The sequence below is a fragment of the Notolabrus celidotus genome, chromosome 4, assembly GCF_009762535.1.
Source record: "Notolabrus celidotus isolate fNotCel1 chromosome 4, fNotCel1.pri, whole genome shotgun sequence".
Taxonomy (NCBI): domain Eukaryota; kingdom Metazoa; phylum Chordata; class Actinopteri; order Labriformes; family Labridae; genus Notolabrus; species Notolabrus celidotus.
Window position 1 is genome coordinate 26,815,965 of NC_048275.1, and position 26,455 is coordinate 26,842,419.

Below are 26,455 nucleotides of genomic sequence, written 5' to 3' on the forward strand. Positions count from 1 at the left end.
CCCACATCAACATTTGAACACAAGACAAAGGAAGACGAAGTTTGAAGTGGGCGTCAGGCTTGAGGTTAAACATTTCACTCATCTGTATAAACAGAGCTGGCTGAGAAAAAACAATCACAGAGACATAATGATGTGGCTCACTGTAACTGATGTTATTTGTTAGAATCAGTACTTTAAGAGCTACTGAACACAACAAGGACTCAATTTATACTGTTTCTCAAAGCAGGGGCATGTGATTAAGACCGGCAGCATCAGATAACAAACGTGTTGGTTGAAAATCTGGACGGAACAGACTTCCATTCATTTTAGCTTGAGCTGGTATAATAGAAGATTACAGTAGAAGAAATAGACACACACATGTCCACACAGCATAACCCTGAGATTGAGACGTGGTGCTTGATCAGGTAGGTAACTAAGGTTTGTCTTCACCTCAGGTTCAATGAACAGGTTTGTCTTTTGATGTACATCGATGTACCTACAATACAAAGACTGGGACACCCTGAGTCGTCCTTACTGTGGAGTAATAGACAGAAAAGTACGTAAACCCCGACTTCACTTTCTGAAAAGTGATGAAACACAGTGTGACAGCAGTGAAACATCTTGATGGGTACATTTTTCCTATCTACTGATAAAATACGAGGAACTTTATCATCACAACTTTGAACACGCGGCAACACAACCCTTTTAAAATCTGGCAGCATTTTCAAGTTGTATATCAGGATAAAATATCAGCACTGATTAATACACAAAAACAATCTGGATTCAATGTTTTGCCAGATTGTCCAGCCTTAGGACAGCTTGCTGTAAATGACTCTTAACTCATTATGTCAAGCCATCTGCGTTACTTACTGAAAGCATTGGGACATAGAGGGGAGCTGGTGTTAACCCCTGGTATATCGTTAACTGTCTGTTTTTATATCAAAGCACAGACTCAAGGCCAAATTCCACCAGATCCCTCTCCGATCCATCATGGCACCGGATCTGATAGGTTTCTATTCTAGTCAATGTGTTAACCTCCACTGGATCCGCTCCGTTGCATTTCGTCTGCGTCTCTGATCCGGCAGGTCAGAACGCAACGGATCAGATACGCAAGACTTCAATTGTTGCCGGATGCCGGAGCACGATGCATCAATTCAGCACAGAGCAGATGGAGCGGGACAGGAAGTCAGGCACCAAAACAAAATGAAAACATCTGGTTAATTTTTAGAATAAAACACTCCGTGTTATCGTTACATCGTTTTTAAGTTAAGACAACAAAATGTCATTTAGAGTGGAGGCAGGCCTGGAGTCAACAGGTCAGAGGTTTTCAGCAGCCAATAAAGACAACATGGATAAGGAGAGGAGGAGGAGAATCATTGATTCAGTGATTGCCGTGGGAAAACCTCGGTCACATGACTCCAGCTGTCCGACGGTCCTGCCCCGTGCTGCATTCTGAAAACTCAACTGGTGGGTGTTGACGGACAAGAGAGCACGGAGCCTGACCGCAGCGGATCCAAGACGGACCAGACACGGATCTGGTGGAAGTCCCGTGTCAGAAAGAGCACACAATCCTACCATTCACTTCTCAGAATTACATCTAGTTAAAACCTCGTCAGCTGCTTCACATTAGCCGGATACATTTTGTTGGCAATGAAGCGTTCGTGGTAAACTATAGCCCAAAGGCCCGGATGTCCACAAATCAGCTACTCTTCTGCCTCCAAGTTTTACATGAAGGCAGTACTGCTTTCACAAGCTTTCACCAACGCATGGGTACTGCTCCAAAAACATTCTGTTCTTTAAAGCAGAAGCCCACGTCCCAGCAGTGCGAGAGGTTGAGCAGGTGTGAAAGACACACATTTGTACAGCACCTGGACATCGTGTCCTTTTGTCCTGCTGCTATTTTGGTTACTTTTGAGCCTTGAGAAGTGAAACAATCTTTTGTTTTACTCTGCACCATTAAGAGTGTAAGCCGAAGAAGGTGACATCAAGTTACATAAATCTTCTCTGCTTCGATTTGTCATGACATACATACAAGTTGTATAATAGGCACCAAATTAAAGGGCTAGATGGCCAGTAGTTATAGCTATCAGCACCTATTCCTGTACTGCCACGCAAAGATATATTTATAGTATGATAATAGTTCTCACTATATACATTTGAAGTGATTATATGTTATGAGCATGCCTGGGACTGCTGCCAGGATGCGTCTTCATTCTGCATGTGAGTGTCGTTAAAGCTCTAATTAATGGTTCTTGTGGGACCTGTGAGCTAATTAACATGCCCCTAAATACAAAAGGACAGAGCCCGACAGAGAGGCAGACAGACACATAACCAGCTACCAGCCCGCTGCCAATGTTCAGCCCTCAGAGAGTGATACACACATACGCAGGGTTATCTACCGATGAGGAGGAGGAGGAAGTATTTCAAGAATCTGAGCTAAACTTTTTGCTTAAAGCGCCACACTGACAGCACAGCCCTGGTTTCTATAAATACACCTGAACCTGTTTACCAGCTGGGCCAGGCCTCATGCTTGCTGACATTGTCTTAGGGCCAGTTTCTGTCTCAAATTCCAACTTTTCTCTCTTTGAGGTCAATAGTCGCATTCAACTGTGCGCCCAAGTATAAGTGTTCAGATTTCGACATTTGAAAATAATCTTTTTACCAACTTATTAAACACGGGGACAGCCAGACCTAAAACTTTGAGGTGTACAGCTTCTGTCCATTAGCATGTCTGTGTATAATGTATGTCAGCTCGATGAGTCACAGCTGGTGTTTGGGAACAACTGGAGCCTCCGTCACTCTGACGTGTTGGCATAATTGGTGCAGTCGCTTCTCTAACCTGCCGCTTGTTAATCAGCCTGCAGCCAGGGTCGATAACAAGTGAGCCCCCTTCTGTTCCTCGTCAGGCTGAGAGGAAATATTTACCCAGATCACAACAGAACCTTTGCTGCTCTGCGATAAATAAACATGCACTCAGGCAAGACTAACTGAACAGCTCTCAGAGCCTCAGATACAGTTACAGGCAGTAGCTACATGGGCGTCTTCAAGAGGAGCTTCAGAGAGCTGTTTACATGGAAACTTGGTTTTTACATTGCTGCCCTTATGTTGACAAATTGAAGTAAATGAGAGTTGTCAGGACAATTTGAAAGTACAGCAAATTTAATTTAGAACTCGGTTACATAAGTTTAGCAGCTCTTGTGTGAGAGCTGGTTGAGTTTTCCTCCTCTACTCTGCTAGTGTGGTGCACTGTCAAAAAAGCCGCCAATCACAGCAATGGAACTAACTTTTATCATCAAATAAAAACTAAAAACTTCACCAACATGACCCCTGGACATGTGTTTTCATTTAATAGTAATAACTATATCCTGTTTGTTAAACGACACTGGTTCTCAGATGTCTCAATATTTCACTCTGTCCTTTTCCTGAAACTTTAAACCTAATAAACAACTTTCAGTGTTCCTGAGACCTCACTAAAGTGTGTGTGTGTGTGTGTGTGTGTGTGTGTGTGTGTCTTAACATAATACTGAGTTCCCAATCACCTTATTAGTAAATGCAAATGCAACTAAATAATTAATATATAGGGGTGTAACGATTCATCCACTACATCAATGGTTGTACATCAAGATTTTCACAAAGAGTGAGGCGTCTCCTGATCCCCTTCAACCACGCCCCCTGCTCAGTGATGGAGCATCTAAGCTAAGCAGCAACCTCTGGACTAAAAATATGAGTCCAATGTTCAAGTGCTAAAAACTGCATTACATCGAGGATCCACTTGTGGCTGGCTCAGGAAGTACCAGAAACCACATACACACAAATTCAAAAAAGATGATCTTTACAGCAGAAATAAACATGTTTACAGCCTGGTACAAAAGACAAGTGTAGTCTGGATAGCTCATTTCTCGATCGGCACACACTGTAGGGGGGGGAATTTTTTTCTAATGCGGCAATTTCGAAGATATTGAGATTACGAGTCTTCCAATAAGAGGCACAGCTGACTTGATTGACAGGCGGGAACACTGTAGCTGTTGGCTAGGAGGCTCAAAGCCCGCCTTTTTACGTCACAATTGCTCGACAGCAGCAATATGGCTCCCGCCGACGATTGGCCTCAAAACAGCTCTTCAGAAACAGATTGGTGACGTCACGGATACGACTTCCATGTTTTATACAGTCTATGATCTCAGCTCTAAAGGAAAACTCAAAGCTGAGCTGGAAGCTCAGTGAAGGTCCTAGTTTCAGATTTAAGTGAGATGAAACTCACCGAGTTTGGGGAAGACGATGAGGTATTCTGCGTTGCACTGTGGGCAGGCCACGCGTGCTGTGCTGTTGCCCCGCTGCTTCTCGTCCACCCAGCGCTGCAGACAGGCCTGGTGGACCCACTTTGTTGAGCCGCGGCAGCGACATGGACGCACCCACTCTGCCGTGCGATCATCCTCATCTGTGGCGAAGCACACCCAGCAACTCCTGAAAACAAACACACACCAGGTCAGATGAAAAAAGTAACACATGCCCCACAACCAGAGAAGAAGGTTTTTGATTTTACTTTTTAGATTTATCAGGCGCGTTCCTCTGTGAAAAGCAGAAACTCTGCATTGATATGGAAGGCGAACGTAGCTGTGCCAAAAAAAACAAGGCTTCATGATATCTCAGCTGTGTTCTTCACAGCATACTCAGGAACTGGAATAAACTGTTTTAATATCAGTAAAACTTGAGTGACTTTTCATATACAATAATTACAGTGCAGCCATAAGGGAACATAAATGCACAACTTTTTCAGGCCTTGGCCAGACTGTGAAAAAGGCTGGTAACAGGCTGTACAACATCATGCAGAGTCATTACTGCCTCTCTTAAAATAAATTAGGTGTGACACTACAGACAGGCCTTAATTACAAAGTGATGAGTTCTTATTTTCTCTTGTAAAGTTTTCTCCAAATGATGTATACAATGTGTATGCAGATTTGTTTATGTCAGATGTGTGTGTTAGTGACTTTCTGCTGGTGTATGTGTAGCAGACTGAAGGACAGAGCAAGGGTAAAGTAATTCCATTTCCCCTTTGAGGGAGCATCGGGCACTCAGCAACAGAAAGTCTCTCCAAATTTGAGTCCGAGGTTGAGGCTCAGATCATGTTTTTCAGGAGTTCTCAGCGAGGAAAGTGTTGGTGAGCACATTTAGAGAACACTGAAAGAGGTAGTGATCAAAGGCTCTTCAATACCTCCAGACTGAGTCCCTGATATGGAACACACACAGACAGACACACACCCACACAGCATCAGTCTCTGGGCCAGTGACTCTGCATGATATAAGCCAGGATCAATAAATGAAGCCTATAGGCAAACAAGCTGTTTTGCTGACAGCATGGTAGGAAATGTTCAGTCCACAGATACACTCATTCATACAAACCCACCCTCCTTCAGCTATCTGTACACAGGGCAAATCATTTATAGAGGATTATATTTCACATCACATGAAAGTGACAGACACAATTTCACACCAAATCAATAACCGTCTCACAGAGCTTCAAAAGAAGAGGCCTGATTGTGCACCATTTCTCTTTCTCTCTAGCTTTTCCCTGTGTCTAGTTTGAAGCTACCTTCTTCTGACGTTGCCTGTAGGATTTATCACACTGTGACTCAAACCTAAATCCAGCAGGGCATCCCTGTGCAAGTGAACACAATGTTCTGATAAACCACAGCTAGGGTGTGCAGAGGCTGGGCTGCAGAGGAGACAGAGTCTCCCTTGTGTGTGACATCCAGACAAATGCCGCGTTCTGGCCATGGGCCAAACTATATTTTAACATCCTCCATCCTGCACTAAAGTACCTCAACACATCCTCCTCCCTCTCCAGCAATTCCTCTTACATCTAAAACAAAAATACAAGGTAGGAGGCAGAGAGAAGTGGCTATAAAGCAATCTTGTTAGTGAGTCATGATCACTGATACTTAAAGCTGCAGTGAGGAACTTTTGGTTTGTGTCAAGTATGGCGCCCCCTATGGGCAAAGATCTTCTTATTACTCTGCTGATCTTTTCTGTACATGCCAAGGAAGATGAAAAAATCTCGTCCCGCTTTCTTTGAACCAAGCGGCAAACTCCGGTCTCAAATTATGAAGCCCATGTGGAAGTGTTATAAACTGTAATTCATAGAGAATCTGCTTGAGGCTGGCTGTAGAAACACCAGAAACCACATAGACACCCATTCAAAAAAGGTTTATATTTGCAGCATTAATAAACATGTTTACAGCCTGGTTCAAAAAACAGCTTGGCTCTGCGTAGCTAATTTCTCTATCAGCACACACTGTATGCGGGTTAATTTTTTTCTAATGCAACGGTTTAGAAGATATTAAGATTACGAGTTTTTGCCCCAATAAGGACATGACTGACTTGACTCCTGGACGTGAACACATAGCTGTTGGCTAGGAGGCTCACACTAAGTCACACTCTGCCTGGTTGAGTTCCGCATTTCCAATATGGCTGCTGCCGTCGATTGGCTTCAAAACAGCGCTCAGGAACAGATGGGTGACGTCACGGACACTATGTCCATTATTTATAGTCTATGTAAGTATGGCGCCCCCTATGGGCAAAGATCATCTTATTACTCTGCTGATCTTTTCTGTACATGCCAAGGAAGAAGAAAAAATCTTATCCTGCTTTCTTTGAACAGTTAAATATTTTACTCATTGGAAATATTTACTGCTGAGAATGTAAAAAAGTCTGTTTCTTCAGGGCGCTGTCAGTCATCTGGTTTCAGGCATTATAAATTAAGTTGTAAGTCTTGTTGCTGATGGTCTTGTCTGCTTTTGTAGCTCATAAAGAAACATAAAAACACTCCTCCAGGGAGCTCCATTTCTTTGGTGTTTCTAAACTTTAAAATTAAACCAGATAATGAAGCCGGGAGATTAAGAGAGATACAAGCTAAGCAGAAAGTTTGTAGCAGCTTGCTCACAGCCCCAGACGCTTGCTATGAATGTCAAAAACAAACAAGAGGCACGGCTCATTAACACACAGCAGGGACCCAAATACATGCACACGCATGCACACACGCACACAGCACTCGTCCAACCTGCCAGCTCTGATGCTACAAATCGCCATCCTCCTCCCCCACTCTGCTTCTGTTACTACCTCAGTGTCGGATCAGAGGCGGAAAGACTTTGCCCCACCATAATGCCTCTGTGCCTTACACATCGAACGTGGATATTTGCTCCTGATAATAACTTTATGAACAATGTAGAGTACAGAGTCATTTTGAAGCTCTTTGTGAAACTTTAAGCCCACCATGCTGCTGCGCCCACATTGCTCTGTGAACAGTGCCGTGGCAAGATTACACCATGTTCCAAATTATTATGCAAGTTGCATTTTTGTGAATATTTTTAAAAACTACGTCAACTGTCGTTTTCAAATTTGTTAGGAAAGTCAGATCGTAAATATATTTCTTCAACTGTGTGGTTAAAATGATGCTTTTTCAAAGTACGTTGGCTGTATTTTTAAATAAATGCAGAATCTTCAGAAATGAGCGTGCCAAATTATTATGCAAGTTGGTGATAAGAGCATATAACTTGTGAAAATTAAAAACTAGGCACCGTTTTAAACGTTCTATTGATTGAAATTAATATTTACTGCAACTGTATTCAAACTTCAACAAAAACAACAGTCTTCTTTACATTTGTGTACATTCAGTGAGGTTTCTGTTGACTTCTCTGCTGACACTGTACTGCACCTTGTATGGCTTTCCAAAGATGCTCTATTGAGCTGTATTTCTTGCGATTACTGTAAATTATCTTCTTTATTATTGACCACAAGTTCTCAGTCATGTGTGGGCAGGCAGGCAGGCCAGTTCATGAGGCTTAATCAGTTCTGCTGATTCTGAAATTATTTAAAAATACAGCCGAAAAGCATCATTTTAACCACACAGTTGAAGAAATATATTCACTATCTGACTTCCTAACAAATTTGAAAACGACTGTTAACATATTAATATTCACAAAATTAACATGGTGTAGTTATTCAAGTAACAAAATGAAAGTCATGGTGATGGTCTTTTAAAAGAAATAAAGATTGGACCGAGCCTTGATCCAAACACATCTTCATTCCTCTCCTCCCACACAGAGTCAGAGTGGATCTTTCTCTTAAAAAAGGGAAAAGGTTTGTGGCAAGAGCCTGAGGCAGGAAGTCCATCTCACCAAACTTGTGCCTCTTCACCTACAGGAGAAAGTGTCCCAGTTAATTGGACCCCTTGTGTGAACAAGCCCCCCTTTCTGCTCCATATCCACTTAACATCTGGGAGTTGGTTCATTTAAAACCCAAGTCCCCTGACCTTATCAAAGGACATCCCCAACTGTGACATTATATCACTTTTCCATAATTCCTCATCAGCATGCAATTGACTGGAAGGTTCCCCTCTTGGGTGTCTCTCCACTCGAGGCTAAATCCAACAATGCAGACCAGCAACTTTATTATTTCAGCTTCAGTGTACCAATTAAAACAGACACAGGTTAGAGCTGAAGAACTGAGAATGAAAAAGCAACACCAGGGCAGGACTACAGCCGGGCTCCACAACTCTGACCAGGAAGAAGTAGAAGAAAAAGCCTTTTTAAATCAGGGTGATATTTATTCAAATGAAAACAAGAAACTTAACTTCGAAAGATTTTCTCTTATAACCACATTTACATTCACCTCAGCCTCCGGGCTAGCTTGTTGCTAGGAGACCAACTGGTTCAGGGATCCATTTACAGTTCTGATTATCCGATTGTGACATTTGCGCTCTCATTTTCATAATTACACTGAGCCTTGAACAGGTGGCATATCAAAGGATGAATGAAACAATGATTAGTCTTCTCACACCAACACACACCTCTGGCATAGATTCAACCAGGACAGACAAACTGTAATAGAGATGTTGATCTTTTGTTCCCTCGGTATGTGTTTACGGATATTTTTGGGTATCATTTGCATACAGACTATTTTTTTAACAACTTCCAAAGTAAGTACTGGCATGTTTATTGTTCACTATTCAGGGATGGAGCATGGACACATCATTAACTTGTATTTAAAACCATGTCTACGTCTCTCCAATCCTGACACTCCTGCGAACGTAAGGTCTAAAACTGGGCCGCATGCAGGCTGAGACCTTCCAGACAGGACAGTATCTCCTCTCTAGACAATCGGCTGCCTGTGTGCGACCTGATAAGACGTATTGAGGGTTTACTGTTCCATTTCCTGTCTTTAACAGCAGGTATGCCTGGAATGGAGGAAGCCTGTTTGCTCTCACTCGGAAGTAGGAAATGTTTATAACACACCAGGAACAGCAGAAATACTCCGCCGTGGATTCAACTTAATATCTAATTGTTCAACTTGTTTTCAGACAGCAGGAAGTCACATAGCCCTGAAATGCATTTGTAAGTATGGAAAAGGTCTGGTGGGGTTACTGACAATCTTTGTGGGCGCCATTAGTTCCCACAATTCCTCAGTGCCTGTGGCTGTTAATATCCTGTCAGGACTTTCCATATTGTACATATTGTATTGGAGGATCGAGCTCATTCTGGTGTAGCTTGACATCTGTAAAAATAACTTGATGCCTGCGGTATCGCCTAGAAGTTTCTAAACCTGTCTGATAGACTTTTGTCTCGCATTGCTCTGGAAGTAATCATGGGATCACTCGTGCTTATTTAAGCTGGTTAAAGCTACTGTGAGGAACTTTCACTCAGGCAGTCTCACTACATAGTGATGGTTCTTTTAATCCTGTTATACGTGTCACTCTTCTGGGTTCACACTAGTGCTATATCGCGCTGGTCACCGCTGGAACCATTATTATTTGATATCAGAGGAAACACACTTCTCCTGACATGTCGATTAAGGATTATCTCAACATACGCTTTAGAAGGTAAAGAAGTCAGTACACTACAGGCCAAGATCCACCAGATCCGTGTCCGGTCCGTCTCCGATCCATCACGGCACAGGTTTCCATTCTAGTCAATCTGTTAACCTCCACTGGATCCACTCCGTTGCGACTGCGTCTCTGATCCGGCAGGTTTTTAACTTAACAATGACAAAAAAATGAACTCAGAGCGGAGGCAGGCCTGGAGTCATCAAGTCAGAGGTTTTCAGAGGCTCATAAAGACAACATGGACGAGGAGGGGAGGAGGAGAATCCTTGATTCAGTGATTGCCACGGGAAAACCTTGGTCACATGACTCTGCTCTGTGCAGCGTTCCAAAAACGCAACTGGTGGGTGTTGAGGGATGAGAGAGCGCAGAACCGGACCAGGCACGGATATGGCGGAAGTCCCGGGTCAATGTCCTTTAACAGCTTTTAATCTGGGCCAAGTAGCGTACAGAGCAGCAACTGGCGCACTTCAGCACAAAGCCTTGCAGGCAATAGGCAAACACATCCCTTATATATATATATATACAGGAAGTACTTCATATAGATTTTCAGAATAAAGCTTAGAAACAATATGTGATAGTTGCAGAACAGAGTCATATAAGAGTGATTGTGACTTTAATAAAGATTGCGCAGTGCACAGAGGCAGCTACACACCCTTGCCTTTTCCCCACTCGCATGTATTTATTATGTTAATGAGCAAAGTGTGGAAATCAAGCCATGCGTAGCTCTCATAAAGTTATTACATATCTTCACAATCAGTCGAAGCCAAGGCCAAGTCTGCCATGATAAAACACATTAAATCATCTATTCACTGATCAAACTAATGTCAAAAAGAGAGGGTGAGAGACAACTGACTGGCATGAGCACTCTGGCATAATGTGATCAAATCAGTGTATGTCCTGTAAATGTAAACTGCAGTGACAATTGAGCATAATGATTAACAGAGAATGTTCTGACACTGCTATAGGACTGACTGCTGCAGTAACAAGGTGTTACTTGTCATTTTTTATTACAGTCATTATCTTTCTGCTGCTACAAACAAAAAATGTGCTCTCTGACCTTTGCTTTATTTATAAGCACCCTAAGTTTTATGTTCAAAAGTTAATCTCTGATCTGTTCTTCTGTATGAAATATCATTCTTGAGGCGCTTTGCATTGACCTCTTATGGACTAATGTGGGTGTGTTTAGGGCAGAATATAAGGCTGATCCATGACCAAAGGATTATAAAGGAAACATTGCGTGCAGGTGTGCATGTTTTTATAAATCAGATTTTCTCTGTGAACATGCCTCTTCCTGTTTTTGGTGCACACACACTTTTAGTAACGATTCTCTGCACTGTTTTATAAATGAGACCTCAGGATTGTTTATGGGACACGTTGGTGGTTTTTAGTCGTCATCAGCAGAACCTCCACATCAGCCTCAACATTTATTCAGTAGTTGACTCAGCTAAAGTACAACATGGTATTCTCAACCCTGTGGCTCCCAATTATTAATAATGGATGCCAAATCTGTGGTCTTCTGTCATCCTCACATTGAGGTCTATGTGTGCTCTGTTACTGTGACCTAGAGGAGGCTCACATTGGTGACAGACTGTGGAGGACCAACTTGGATTATTTGTTCAGCTTGCTGTCCACCCACAGAGACTGATTTTACAGTACTCCCCTGGTGCTGAATAAAACATAACCACGCAGGAGAGTGGCATCAGGGTCCAGGTGCTCAGGTGACATGGACAGGTTTAGGGACCGGGCTGGCACACATGGAGAATCTGACAGAAATGTCAACACTTCATTCACATCTATGATCCACCATCCATCTGCTGTCCTTACACAGCTTACGGCACAAAGACCTACCCCCTTTTTTTTTGCTCCACATCCAATGCACTTATTACATTTTCCCCTCAAAGCTGGAGAAGCCAATGAGAACAAGTATTTATCATGTGGCCTTTTACTAACAGCACAGAGAGTGAGGCTGAGGAAGCTGTAACACCTGAGAATGACAGGTTGAGCTTAACAGTGGACAAGTGTCTCTACAGGAGCAGGACAGGAGAACAAAATCCACCCAGTTCCTGTAACCCTGCCCCACAGAACGACAGGACCTGATACAACTGTGAGGAAATGGTATCCCCTGTACGAAACCTTAATCTCTGCCTCACTGTCCCCCCAGTCCTGACTAACAGGTAAGCTTGCAATGCACATGTTAAAAAAAGTCTCCAACATACGGAACATGGAACATGGAATCTGTCTTGTAATGATTTGGATTAAAAGTAGAAAACAATGTCCACACAGGTGGATAAAATCTGCATCAATGGCAACAACAAAAGTTTAATACTTTTACTCTGTCGTAAGATCAAATTGAGGCTGAATTATACATTGTTTAACCTCATTACCCGGCTCTCTTCTTGATCTTCAGGCTATCTAAGATGCTTGATTCTGATTGGACAAAACCTCTTGATGACGGTTATTCACTTTGAATAACATGAGCAACGCCAGAGGCATACTAATCACACATCATATCAAATCAATCTGCGGAAAAGAGTTCTGGTGTATTTCAATTCTGCTTGTTGACTCCATAAACCGTGAGGTGAGGTAAAACAGTTAGTTTTTCGTTAGCATTAAAACAATGTGGCTAAAACGCTAGTTTCTGTTAGCATGCTAAAGCGGCAGGCTAAGCAACAGGTATATATACATATTGGATCTTGTCCAGGTGAGTGAAACAGTTAAAAGTTAAATCGACCGCAACAGGCAGATAAGAATTCATCGCAACGGAACGCTAACTGCCAAGGGATCACTGGGACTTTTTAAAAACTGTATATCAATTTAAATCAATAAAATCATCTTTAAATAAATGTTTTTTGCCAATGTGTCTGTATCTTTAGTTGGTAACTGGGTAATTTGCGTTTGGGTTTCGTCTTGTCTCTGTCAGGATTATATTTCTTATAATCACCTGTAAAACCATACATTATCCCTTACTCATCTACATATAAAAACACTGGATTTGGGACACTGTTGGCCTATATACCCCCATATACAGAGGCTATAACCCTTGTCGCAGAGGCTGCAGGTTCGACTCCAGCCTCGACCATTTACTGCATGTCCTCCCCCTCTCTCTACTGCCCACATTTCCTGTCTCTCTTCAGCTGTCCCAAAAAAATATAACTTAAAAAGACCCATCTGGATTTACCAGGCATAGTTCATTATCTTTATTTTGCAATATATCAGAAAGAAAATAAATCACAAAGTCAGTTTTTTCCATCATCACGCAGCTTTGGATCAAACACCTTGTCACACAGCAAAGATGATTGCACAAACCAGTCAGTCTGCAGGTTTTATCTCACACATGAAGGGGGAAACCAAGTAAATGACCTCACAAAGCATTGTTGCAGCTGCAGGTGAATATTGAAGATTGCTTCTGAGAAAATATCCAAATGAGGAACAACAGACGGCAAACTCCTTCTGCCCTCCAAAAATTAGAAAATTGTCAGAAACAAATGTAAAGAATTCAACAAGAAGATGTGGGAGGGAGTTTTAATCCCTTATTTCAAAGAAGAATACAGCCTTGGAATATGTAAGAGGAAAACCTTGAGCATGTGCTCCAACTATTGAACCCTCTGGTTTCTTCAGGCTTTGCATTAGAATGATCAAATCATACATCGTGGTAAATATAGACATTTAACAAGACAGAAAAAAAAACCTTTCAGACATAATTACTGTGTGAACATATGTTTACTAGTGATTCTACAACGTGTTTACACTACATGACAAAATACAAAGCCCAAACACATCATGTTGACAGATGCTACCAAACCGTAACCGTTCGACGAGGTCTGGAAAGTTCCCATGAAAAGCCCTTCAGGAATATGAGATGTGATGATGACTTGCTAAATGTTGCTGCAGGAAGGTGACATGCTCACTCAACCACTTAGTTCCACGTTAATTTAGGCACACTTGAGTAGCAGTTGCATCAATGAACATAGCTAATGCTAACTGACTGCTTTGGTACTTCAAGAGCAGGTCTACTCTAGCATTGAGTGTTGTGAATTCTGATCAAGATGCCTGGGTCCAAATATTCTGCCTCCAATAAAAGTCATACACTGTAGAGACTCAAATAAAACTCCTAAACTGTAGAGACTCAAATAAAAGTCCTTAACTGTAGAGACTCAAATAAAAGTCCTAAACTGTAGAGACTCAAATAAAAGTCCTAAACTGTAGAGACTCAAATAAAACTCCTAAACCGTAGAGACTCAAATAAAATAACTACACTGTAGAAACTCAAATAAAACTCCTAAACCGTAGAGACTCAAATAAAATAACTACACTGTAGAAACTCAAATAAAACTCCTAAACCGTAGAGACTCAAATAAAAGTCCTTAACTGTGGAAACTCAAATTAAAGTCATACACTGTAGAAACTCAAATAAAAGTCCTACACTGTAGAAACTCAAATAAAAGTCCTTAACTGTAGAGACTCAAATAAAAGTCCTAAACTGTAGAGACTCAAATACAAGTCCTCAACTGTCATCTATTTGAATAATCGTTGAATAGATGCCAATGATTATCAAATACTGTTTTGGCTTGAAATGCCCATCACTAGTCTATATGTGGGGTCTCTCCTCTATGTTTACAAACCATGCCTCTTGTGCTTTTGCAACGCTGCAATGTGATGTAAAAATCACACTTGGGACACCAATACTACGTTTTTGTGCGCTAAATGTTGAAACACAAAGGCGCAGTGATTGCGGAACTTTCTCCAGTGCTTTTGCTGTAATGCAGAGTGTAAAAGCTGGTGTTATTGACACTGTCTGAAAAGCTGGGTGAGACAACACAGCCCCGCCTCTCATCGTCTCACAAGTCAGGCTTGGGGTCTTTCAGACAGACAGAAGCCCCCAACCACAAAGGACTCTTTCACTCAGCGAGGGTCACATGAGGGTAGGAAAGCTGGAGGTTCCCCAACACAAAGGCAAGGCACAGGACCATCGTATTCTGGCCCACAAAGATCTTACAGGAAGGTTAAGATCGATAGTGGAAACACACTGCTTCTACTTTTGTTCTATCAGGTGAACAACAGCCCATGTCAACCCCTGTGACTGTCACATAGTTGAGTATTTTCAACACAAGGTGGACAGAATGATACTGGATGTACAATCAGAGCGGTCAAATTTGGCTTAAAATGACTTTCAAATCCTCCAGCTGTGGTAGCATGTTTATTTTTAGGAATGACTAATGAGTTTGTGTTTTCTCAAAAGTAACGGAAATGGATCAGTAAACAGAAGTCAGGGAGGTTTGTTTGTGTTGTTTATCTGAAAGTTAGCAAAGTTTGTCTTCTGAGTAAACTCACACAGGAACCTTTCAATACCATTAAAGCCTTGAGCTACTCCACAACAAACATGTGTACTTTACTACCTGCAGTACGAGGCACTGTGACCTTTGTACTACATGGCCACGTGCAGTGAGTCCTGGAAAAGCCTTTGTTTATCCTTTGATGCAAGGTTATCAATCCTCTGACAAGTAGAGGTGATGTTTGGATTTTGAATGATATTGCTGGTAACACTACTAATGGAAACAAAGACTAATGAGACCTCATGATGACACAATAATACAATGAATTTAAGGACACAAGTTTGATGTTCTTAAAAATGATGCCAACCATGCCCTGAGTTCATAAATACAATCGGTCAAATAAATGTGTGTTCACGTACATATCTACCTGTTCCTTCTAAAATCTTATTTATGAATTCTTAAGAGTCATACAGACCGGAGTCATTTACATTAGATTCAACTTTATTATCATTGCGCATGTCACAGGTAAAGAGCATGGACTGTATAAATAATGGACGTAGTATACGTGACGTCACCCGTCTGTTTCTGAAATGCTGTTTCGAAGCCGATCGTCAGCAGGAACCATATTGGGAATGCTGAACTCAACCTAACTGCTGTCGAGCTAGTGTGAGGTAAAGAGGCAGGCTTTGAGCCTCCTCGCCAACAGCTACACTGTTCCCGCCTGTCAATCAAGTCAGCTGTGCCTCTCATAATGAAAAACTCCTAATCTCAATCTTAGAAATTGCAGCATTATGAAAAATTCACCCTCTGTACATTGTGTGTCGATCAAGAAATGAGTTATCCCGACTCCACTCGTTTTTTGAACCAGGCTGTAAACATGTTTATTTCTGCTGTAAAGATCGTCTTTTTTGAATTTGTGTGTATGTGGTTTCCGGTACTTCCGGTACTGTAGCTCCATGTAATGAATAAGGAATTTCTGTGACTGTGACTTACTGCATTCTTATAACAATTTTCAGGCACTAATGTTTTATATAATAAGGAAGTTTAAGTTATAAACACATTGTCAGTCAAGATTTAAATAAATTACTATGACTAAAACTAAATACAAATTTCCTGTCAGATTAACACTGGTTATAACCTGCTCTACTGCCATCCACACCTATGTTAAAACCAATGACAGCAACCTATCAGGAGAGGAACTTTTCAGGGTATACTGTTTTTTCCATCACAAAGGTACTAAAACAAGGTCTGCGGATCAAACATGAGACTCAGTTAGGCTGAATTGGGAGTTTCCTGCACCTCAAGACTGAAAAATGTCTTCACTGAAGACACTGTTGTAGCAGCAAAGTGACAGCTTGATTTGTTTCAATGCTGGCATCAGCTTCTTAAATCACTATCATTTACTCTTAATGCAGTTAGTTGCATTTTTAAGAGGCTATTACATATTGCCATTTGAAGGCAGCAAATTTACACTCGTGTTATGCCTCATCTGAAATGTTTAATGCACGGAGGTGGCAGGGTAAAGTTGGGCGAAGTTGCTCCACCTCTAATCTGCCACCGGATGTAGTTAGAGAGGTGAGATCGGGGGAAGAAGACAGTTACATGTAAAGGCTGTACTGTATCTAATAAACAGTCTATGGTACAATATAAGAAGCAGCACCACAATTAAGTACCAGTCCATATTCAAGTCATTGGTGGAAAACCATTCATGAAAATGTCTAAATTTAAGAGTCATATGTCATGGTGCATGTCATGTTTATCTCAATTAGTGGTTATAATATTGCTCCATCTCCTCACAAAGGTTTGACATAAAACCTGAGTTTTAAGCCAGCAATATCTACACGATGTCCAATACCTTGTTGTCTAAATAACTCCAGCCTGTTAGCGAACACACCAAGCTCAGTACATGTTATTTGTAAATGAAGTTAAAACCATGCAGCACAGGTTGTTTCTGTGTGCTGGAGGTAAAGGTCAGCTGCCTACTAGATTTCAGATTGATTTGTATCTTTAGGCGATTGTATTGAGTTAATAGGTTTAAAAGATGCTGACACTGGAAACTTAAAACTTTGTATTCGACAACTAAAATAGTGTCACTTTCCCAGGGTGTAAGAAAAACTGCACCAAATCACAGCAACAATCTCGGTCATTGTCAGCCTCTATGTAAACACAAGAATTTATACTCCAACTCACACAGAGTGCAACAGGGTCAGAGATATGTACAACAAAAGCAGACTATAAGGGTGAAACAGGGAGGTTTTGTGTGAGCCAATAAAAAGGTCAGGCTGGATTGAAACGTGTCCCCCACATCTTTCTGTGAAACACTGCATTGCAGGGGCAGCTGGCTGCGGGTGGCAGGCCCAGATAAGAGCCTGTGGAGCCTTATGTTTGTCAGTGATAGAGGCTGGGTACACAACCGTCTGGAAGCAAGGGGACATGACATACATCTTCCTGCTATCAGCTCCTCAAACACAGTCAGGGTTATTGCCTCTGCCACACACTGCTGAAGCACATTCACAAAGTTCACGTGCCCTCTCTCTCTTCCTGCTACTGTACCATGCGTTTGGGAAATGGGTTGTAAGTCTAAAGTTCAATATTGACAGAAAGTGCTGCTTCTAATGTCTACAAATGCATTTTAGTACTGCACAGGCAATCAGATACCCGGGGCTATTTCGAGGGTAAGGATGGGCCTAAAGTTGCAGCTTCTGCTCCCCAAAGAAGACGGGCCATTCTTCCTTCACATGTAGTGTAATACAACATTTAGATACCCATGACCACTGTCTTATTACAACGCACAGAAAAACAACATTCATCTGGTCAGTCGGGATAAGCTTTGGGATTTTTTTCTTTAATATTTTAGTCAACTACAGAACAGCATGTTCAATTGGTGGGAGATTGGTCAATCTATCTCATCGCATCTTTTATAATGCAACACTTGTGTGGCAAAGATGATAAAAATGTTCAGTCAGACAGTGTTGGATCAAACCACAGGCAGAGCAGTGACCAGCAGGCACAAGAGGGATGTTTGGAAGTATTTAAGCAGAAAGCAAAACAATTATGCACTGCAACAGGTATTGTATACTGTTTTCACCAGTATAAGACATTATTTCATTCGTAATAAATACTCATTATTATACAGTACACAAATTGTAATACTAATCCTGATACTAATGATAATGAGGATGCCAGTGATGGCCATCACCCATTTGAAACATTAGTAAGGTGAAGTAGTGAAAGGACAAGTATCAGACTGATTCAGGGATGACAATAACATTAGAGTGTACTGAGTTTTGATACTGGTTTGCAGAAGAGGGAGAAATGCAACTAGAAGTTAAATGTAGACGGGAAGTCCCCAAATTCCTCAGAAGAAAAAAACCCTACCATCTTTTGCTTTCAATCATAAAATTTTATAAAAATTCTAAAAAAAAAATCCAGTACACAAAAAAATAAGGATTTGAAAACTGCTGCCATTAGGATAGTGAAAGGAGAATATTGCATCTAGCTGATAGCTGGTGTTATGCACTTACATGGAGCTGTATGCAAAGAGTCAGACACACAGTTAGGCTTACAGGTACACCACAAGTCTCACAGAAGCCTACTTCAGGGCTGGGCCGGGCCAGTTGGTGTCTGTGTCCATGACAAACCAGCACCTCCATTTTACAGATAAAGAATTGAGTTACAAAGCTGTCCGCTGATTATTAAATCAATGCTAAAGATTTGTTATTCGTTATCTGTCATTATCCGTGATAATTCTACCGAGCTTGTTACATGGTGCTCATTTACCAATCACTACAATTTTAAAGGGGAGCATTTAATTACTCACTACAGCACACAGCCGATAAATACATACTGCAGATCAAAAACATGGTTCCAATGTTTTTTGGTATGACAAACACACTGTTAGAGAGAGCAAAATCCACAGATACTCACATCAACATGGACCATGATGTTATATTTGATGCATCAAACAACCACATCAAATTTTACAACCTCAGTGTAATCAATCTGAACAACACATGTGAGACAGTAAACTAGATTCAGTCTATTACTAAAAGATATGAAGCTTGATTTTTTTTTTATCTCAAATTAATTCCCCTCCTATCATCATGGACGCCCTCTCCATCTGACCATAAACCTGCTGCTCTCTCTCTGCAGAGTAAAACTTGTGTTGTCAGACATTTCTATGTCAGACGACACACTTGAACTTCTTACGTCAGCTGTAAAACTTGCGACTGCAACACTTTCCCAGACTTCAAAACAAATCTCCAAAGTCATGTCAGCTGAGGCAGTCAGGCAGCATGATAGGAAGGTAAATCTCTCTGTATAGGCAAGAAAGTTAGCATTCCTCATATTTCCCCCGTGAATGTACCTCAGCTTTCTGACATCTTGATGACATGTCTCTTGTCCATGCTACCAAATCGGATTGTTGATGTAACATGCTCATCATTTCTTTTTTTTAATCTGAAAGATCAACATCACCACACATCCAGGTATTGACATTTGCTCATGCTTCCTCTCTGGAACATATCTTCTAAACTACACCTGAAATCCATTCAGATGTTATCCTTAAAAAGACCTGCACTGATATGTGTTGCCACACCGTATCAAGTTATTTGAGAGCGTTGTCACTCTAATGTTGTGTCATATTCTCGATATCAAGGGGTATGAACGCAGACTTGTCCTTGAAATTATACGCCCACAGTTCACTCGTTCAATTCACATTCAACTCATAATTTTTACCCTTGAATGTGACTGTGTGAATGTACAGGATACAGTTCCCTCCCCTTCTTTGGCTCAATTGTGAATTGGCCAAATATTTGTTTCAAAGTTGCAGATGGAACTCACACAAGAGGTTTGTGGATACACTTTATTTGGCACTGCACTGAAAATACATTGTCTCCTCTAGATTCAACTGAAGTATAGAAAGTGTACTCAAAATTATTTGCAGGTTTGAAATTGAATGAGCTCATCATTTTGTGGCCCGTACACTTCCATCATCTAGTTCTCTGTTTCATGTCATGAGACTGTCCAGATTTGTTCTCTGTCTGGTGAGGACAGACTTCAGTTCCTGTTTACACACAAGGTGTTTCAGCTTGCTCAGTTTGTGGTAACTACCTTCCACCAGCAGAGAAGGATTATTTACGTGTGATTTATGAAAACTATAGCTTAAAGTTTAACAAGAACTGAAGGTATAATGTCTTGGGTGCAACTTTGTGGTTTGTCATTATTGGACATGTAGGCAATGTCCTTGCTTTTATGATCTCCTTGTGCTTTTGCTCTTGAATGTTTGTTTTCTGGTGTCTTTGCAGGCCCTGGACAACTATTTGAAGAAGGCCCAGCAGAGACTTTATTTCCTGAGAGTGCTCAGGAAGAATAACATCCCTTAGAAGCTGCTGGTGTCCTTCTATCGCTGCTCGATAGAGCGCATCTTGACCTACTGTCTCTGTGTGTGGTTTTCCAGCTGCACAGTGGCGCAGATAAAAGAAAGCACTCCAGGGGGTCATAAAGGTGTGTCAGAGGGTCATTGGCTGCTCTCTGCCCTCCATGGAAGAACATCACAGTTCCCGCTGTCTCAGGAGAGCCCACAACATAGTGCAGGACTCATCGCACCCTGGTCACAATTTTTTTTTTAACTGCTGCCAAAAGTAGGACAAATAGACTGAAAAAAAGTTTCTACCCCACAGCTTTCACCGCACTTAACACTGCTAACACATAAATGCAGTACTGTGATATCTTGCCTAAGGGAATTGTGCAATGAATGTCCAATGTAGGTGTGTGTAGGTTTGTCTGTCTTGTGGGTTTCTGTGTTTTCTTAGCACTTTTTTTGTTTGTATTATCTAGTTGCACTGAAACAAGATTGCAGTTAATTTCGTTGTACTTGTGACAATGACAATAAAGACATTCTATTCTATTTGATATTTTTAAAAAATCTTTGAACATAACTTGATGCAGAATTAAAGTTAGAACTAAAGACATTGAGGTCGCTCTTTGACCTGACACTACGGTAATCTACAGTCAATGTATTTACAAACAATTTTAGAGTTTGTGGTATAAAACGACTAAAAAACACTTGAAAGATGACTGGTTTCTGAACAACAAAGTTTTTGTTACGTTACGTAGCTGCTGTTAGCATGTTAGCCGTAGAAGTGAACTCACCTGTCCAGATTCTGCTGCATGGCCTCTGCACCCGGGTCCACGATTATCTTGGAGAATAACGCGCTGTCGGTCTAGTCGAGCTGAGAAAATAAACTACAAATAAATCATGAATAAGCAGGCCTTTAAATATGCTGCAGCTGATGTTGTATCACTACCAAGCTAGCAGAGGTGCTAACGCTAACTAGCTACCTACAGAGGCCTTTGTGTTGACACGGCGCCTCAGCTGCATACACGCCTCTTATGAAGCAGAAAACTACCCCTGTTCGTCTAAACTGCATTAATCTATACGCGATGCACTATCTCAACTTAAAGTCCCCCTTACATCGAGTACGGCTTCGGTTGTCACCAATATTATCGCACTGGCGTGACCGCTTGACTCCATTGACTGGCCGTCTCTGACGTGACGCTGGACAGCACGCCACGGCTGTGCGCGACTGCGTCATCAAAACAAAGACGGTGCCTGACACTTATCTCAGTGGGAAATGTAGTTTCATCATGCTGTGATTTCAAATAAATTTTCTGAATGAAAACCAAATAGGAGTTCAAGAGAGGTAATTTGTATTTTTAAAGGTTCAACAACAGATATGAATGCAAAACACTTCAAGCAGCAGTTAGGCAAACCAAATAACCAGGCTTCACAGACAGTTGTTGTTGATTAAAGCTGGGGTTGGTAGTCAGATTAAGATACACTTTTTGTTATACTGGTTAAAATTATCTTCATGTCACGATGTCCCGAATCAATCAAACGGCAACCTCCGGTCTAAAAATATGAGTCAATGCGGAAGTGTTAAAAGCTGCAGTTCATCGAGGCTCCGCTTGAGGCTGGCTCCGGAAGTACCGGAAATCACATACACATGAATGGGGAAAAGACAATCTTTGCAGCATTAATAAACATGTTTACAGCCTGGTACAAAAGATGAGTGTAGTCTGAATAGCTAATTTCTCGATGTCCTCTCACTGTGAGGGGGGTGAATTTTTATCTAATTCGGCAATTTTGAAGATATTGAGATTACTAGTCTTCCAATGAGAGGCACAGCTGCCTGTGGGAACACTGCAGCTGTTGGCTAGGAGGCTCAAAGCCCGCCTCTTTACGTCACACTGGCTCGACAGCAGCAATATGGCTGCTGCTGCCGATTGACTTCAAAACAGCGTTCAGAAACAGATGGGTGACGTCACGGATACTATGTCCATATTTTTTACAGTCTATGGAATCAATACATAATGTGTTCTTAAAAAAACAGTGAAAAAAAGCCACTTTCTACAGCCGGAGTAAACCTGGGAAAACACCAACCAATCCCTGCCATCAGGAGCCAAAATATGAAACCAATCAAATCCCGTTCTGCCGTTCTGCCCACCTCCTGCGCGTACATTTCATGTTTGTTTGTGTTTTTAACTTTCCCTACGATAATGTTTTGGTGTTTTCTTACCGCTGAGTGAGACATGAGTTGACGTAGTGCAAAACACAAACGATGTGCTGAGGACCAGTTTTGAATCAGTCACAATCATATGGTCGCGAATCAGCGGCGCTCGTGCATGTGAGCGGGGGCGTCGTTTTGGAGGAGCTCTGAGGGGAGGGAGTCCTGAGGAAATGCTATATTCAAATTCATGATAGTTATCCGTGACTACTAACCATAGCTTTAAGCCTTGAGAGGCATATTTTAAGATTTAGGGTAGGGGAGCCCTGGTATGATAACAAGGGGAGGGTTGTAACGCCTTATTTCCCACCAATCAGGAATAATTTAGGAGAAACCAACTCCCTCTCCGTCCTGGTGATTTTCAAGGCCAAAAACAGGTGCATCTAGTACAGAGAAAAAAAATGATTTAGAGGTGTGAACGTACATTTTTGATCAAGACTATAACTCCTTTAGTACCTGTACTTTTTCATATAAAATTGGATTGGATTAAATAGTTCCTCATGCCGAGGCGAGTTGGGATGGCTTTTTTCCTTTCCTATTTCAAACCACTATGTATAAAGCTAGCTAAACAATGGCTGACAGGTGAGCTGCAATGCATTCCTACAAAGTGTTCCAACCATACCCTCACATACCACCAATTACTCTTTTGTGATTTTTATATTTTTTTTCAGGACGCCTTAGCAGTAGAAAAGGAGACTGACATGGAAGCACCTGCTAATGTTTGAAGTAGAGTAACTGATGAGGTTATAAAGGCGGGCAAAATTGTGATAACAGAAAATATGCTAGAAACAAATATTTAATGTGCATTTTGATTAATAGTTTGCCCCATGCCCCATATGTTAACATAGAGTGGATTGGCTTTATGACCTATACTGCAGCCAGTCAGTAGGGGGAGTTCGAAATACCTTTGGCTTCACTTTTTTGGAGCTGACATGTCGTCCTTTTTGATACAGTCTCTGGGTGTGTTTGAAACGACATACTAATGTAACCACAGACACAAATAAAAGCTATGTAATGTATACTGCCCCATAACTTGCTGGTTAATAAAATTAACAACATACTAATGCTTGTCATCTCTGTGTCATATGACTTAATCAATGATGTACTACTGGTCTGAGATACAATGGCTAAGCCAGCATGCCACCTGTCAGGCTGTATATTGAATATAACATTGATATAAAAACATTTGTCCCATATACATCTACATAGTTATTGAAATAGATCTATATAAAATCCATTATGAATAGAAACTGTCAAGAAAATGTGTTCATCAGCACACACACAAACATGCACAAATACTACCAAATCAAAGATACAATGGATTTCAGTTATGGTCACTCACAGAGAGAAATAGCTCTGTATTATTCTATCAATTTCAGTAAACTTCTTTTTGACGCATGTCACATGGTGTGGCCTCTGTCTTTGCCTTTTCTGTCTAATTGTCACCACTTACCCTAGCATGTGTTACAACCACCCTGATAGTGAGGTAGGTTGTAATAGGAACACAGTTTATTTTATATCGACTCCCATTGTCTATAATATTCTTTCAGAGGTTTGAGTAGTTCTATGTGGAGTCATCAGATGTGGGTACTTTGTGCAACATTTTGACAACTCTAGCTCAAAAACTCAGTGAGTACAGGAGCTTCAAAAGACGTTACCACCATACCGGTCCCCCCTATGTAGAGTAAATCAGAGTTTCTTTTAAGAGCCATAAGTTAATTTCAAAACAAGAAACAAAAGAAAAAGAAACTAGCAGGGTTTTTAGCACAACAAACAGCTGTAATCCTTTATCATAAGGATTAAACAACACATGGTCAATCCATGGATTACAGGAATACAATCCTTGTAAAAAGATTAAAATCACGAGTTATCACTAAATTTTTTTTGACTTTGTTTCTTTAGGGCTTTTATTAGATAAACCCTGGATGAAAACCTTCACATTGCGTTTTTACCTATAGGAGACATAGATCTATTAGGTCACAGTCCTGTTAAAACATGCAATGAAAATTTGAGTCCATAGACAAGTTTAATTTGTACTTGGACTTAGAATCGTGTTAATGTTTCTTCTTTCTTACTTTCTTTCATTATCTTTTTTTTTTAATTACTACATAACTTTTTTAACACATTAAGTGTTTCTAAAAATATCATTACGTTTTTGCCCACTGAGGGACTTTAACTGGAAATTAGCTAATCAATATTTTTTATGCAGCTGCTAAATCTTCATCCGTGGGCTGGCTTTAAAGATCCTGATCTGATCATTAATTTCACCGCAGTGTCGAGGAGGAAAAACACGCTAGCTGTTTCTTGACGAGCTACTGCAACAGCGAGAAACTACAACTCCCTACATCCCTTTCGGCATCATCCATGCGCCGCAGTCAATCAGCTGTTGAGGCAACTGCTGACTATCTCGGCACAAGGGTAGCTCGTTTGTCATATCTAAAGTCAGACGAGGCAAACAGATATATTTTTATTCACAGAGCCCCAAAAGGTGAACGATAAAGGTAATTCGGATTGGACGTGAGACAGAGGAGCGACCCTGCTCTGTGTATGTGCGTGTATGTGTGTGCATGCTGTTTGTGTGCAGGGACATATGGATTAAGGGGGTTTCAAGGCTTCATGAAATGTGTCAGATGCCTCGGTCTTCGCGATAAACTGGAACGTGAGTGGTCAGGTTTTTGCAGAGTTTGTGGTGGTGATGGGCCGGGGAGGTGGGCTGCTGATTGTGCTGCTTTGATGACCTTGGAGGCGCAGCTCCTGGAGGAGGAAACACGGATTAACTGGTACTGTGTGTGTGTGCGTGCAATGCAGACTATTGCGACTACCTTCAAAGTCCAATTTATAGGCTCTAAGTGGCATCATGCTGCTGAGATGATCCAGCAGGTCATCTTCAGGGTTATTTTTACACTCCTTTGCTGTCATATTATTGACAGGCCTGAGTGTTGGCTGCGCGTTAGCTCTCCTGCAGTTAAGAGGAGCCTTATTTAATAATACCATGGCTTTTTATTTAGCATCATTTTAGCCCTGCATGGTTTAACATAATGCCTGGGAGCCTATCTGTTAGGTTTGCTGCGTGTGCTTGCCTTGCAATGATCAGGGATATTGTGTTGTATTGACATTTTAGATTGACCTGTTTACTGTTGAGTGGCAACTTTATGGCTTTCTGAATGTGAAACTGCCATAATGTTTATTTCCCAGGGTGTGTTTGATAGCCTGTTTGGGTTATTGCAAGGCGTTATCGCTGAAACGCAAAGTAAAAACGAATCCTGCATGAAGGTGCATTGGCTGTAACTTCGAGTACAATATAGGATAAGTTATTTCCCAGTCAAATTTAAGCCGGAGCTTTACTTTATGCTATTAAATATATCATTATTCTTAAAGCAACTAACTTATTTTATGAAATAACTGGGCTGAGTCAATGCGCAACTCGTCCAGAGTCATTTGCGCTGTAAGAAATTATAATAGGCTACATCTTGATCCATACACCTTCTGTTATTCCGCATGATTAAGGATACTTTCTTCTTTTCTTACATGTGAAAATGATTGAATTGTTAGATACAGGTTTGAGTTTTTGGAAGGTTCTGCTGTGTAATAAAGTTCTTCAAGTTCATCACTTTTCTGCGTAAAAAAGGGCGAAGTGAACCGTTGGGTGTCCAATTCTTAAAAATGAAAGCTCTAATTTTGTGTGGGTCTGAGTAGTTACCTGGGTCAAGGTAGATCTGTCTTTAACCTTGCTGAAGGACAGCTGTATTTACTGACGTATG

General features: G+C 41.2%; 1 protein-coding gene across 5 annotated transcripts in view; it reads right to left on the reverse strand.

The window, feature by feature from the left end:
- The window catches only part of march5 (membrane-associated ring finger (C3HC4) 5), a 41,905-nt gene extending 20,172 nt beyond the window's left edge, over positions 1–21,733 (reverse strand). The window contains exons 1-3 of one of the 5 annotated variants that reach the window (XR_004631002.1): positions 21,602–21,696; positions 21,280–21,359; positions 4,238–4,440 (exon numbers count right to left, since the gene is read on the reverse strand). Coding sequence is in view for 4 of the 5 variants with exons in the window: in XM_034681648.1 (XP_034537539.1) it covers positions 4,238–4,440; positions 21,280–21,299 (223 nt within the window). In the remaining variant the exon portion in view is untranslated. Of the gene's footprint in view, positions 1–4,237; positions 4,441–21,279; positions 21,373–21,472 lie in introns of all 5 variants that reach the window. The other 4 variants (XM_034681648.1, XM_034681645.1, XM_034681646.1 and 1 more) reach the window with 4 other exon arrangements.
- Positions 21,734–26,455: the final 4,722 nt, after the last annotated feature.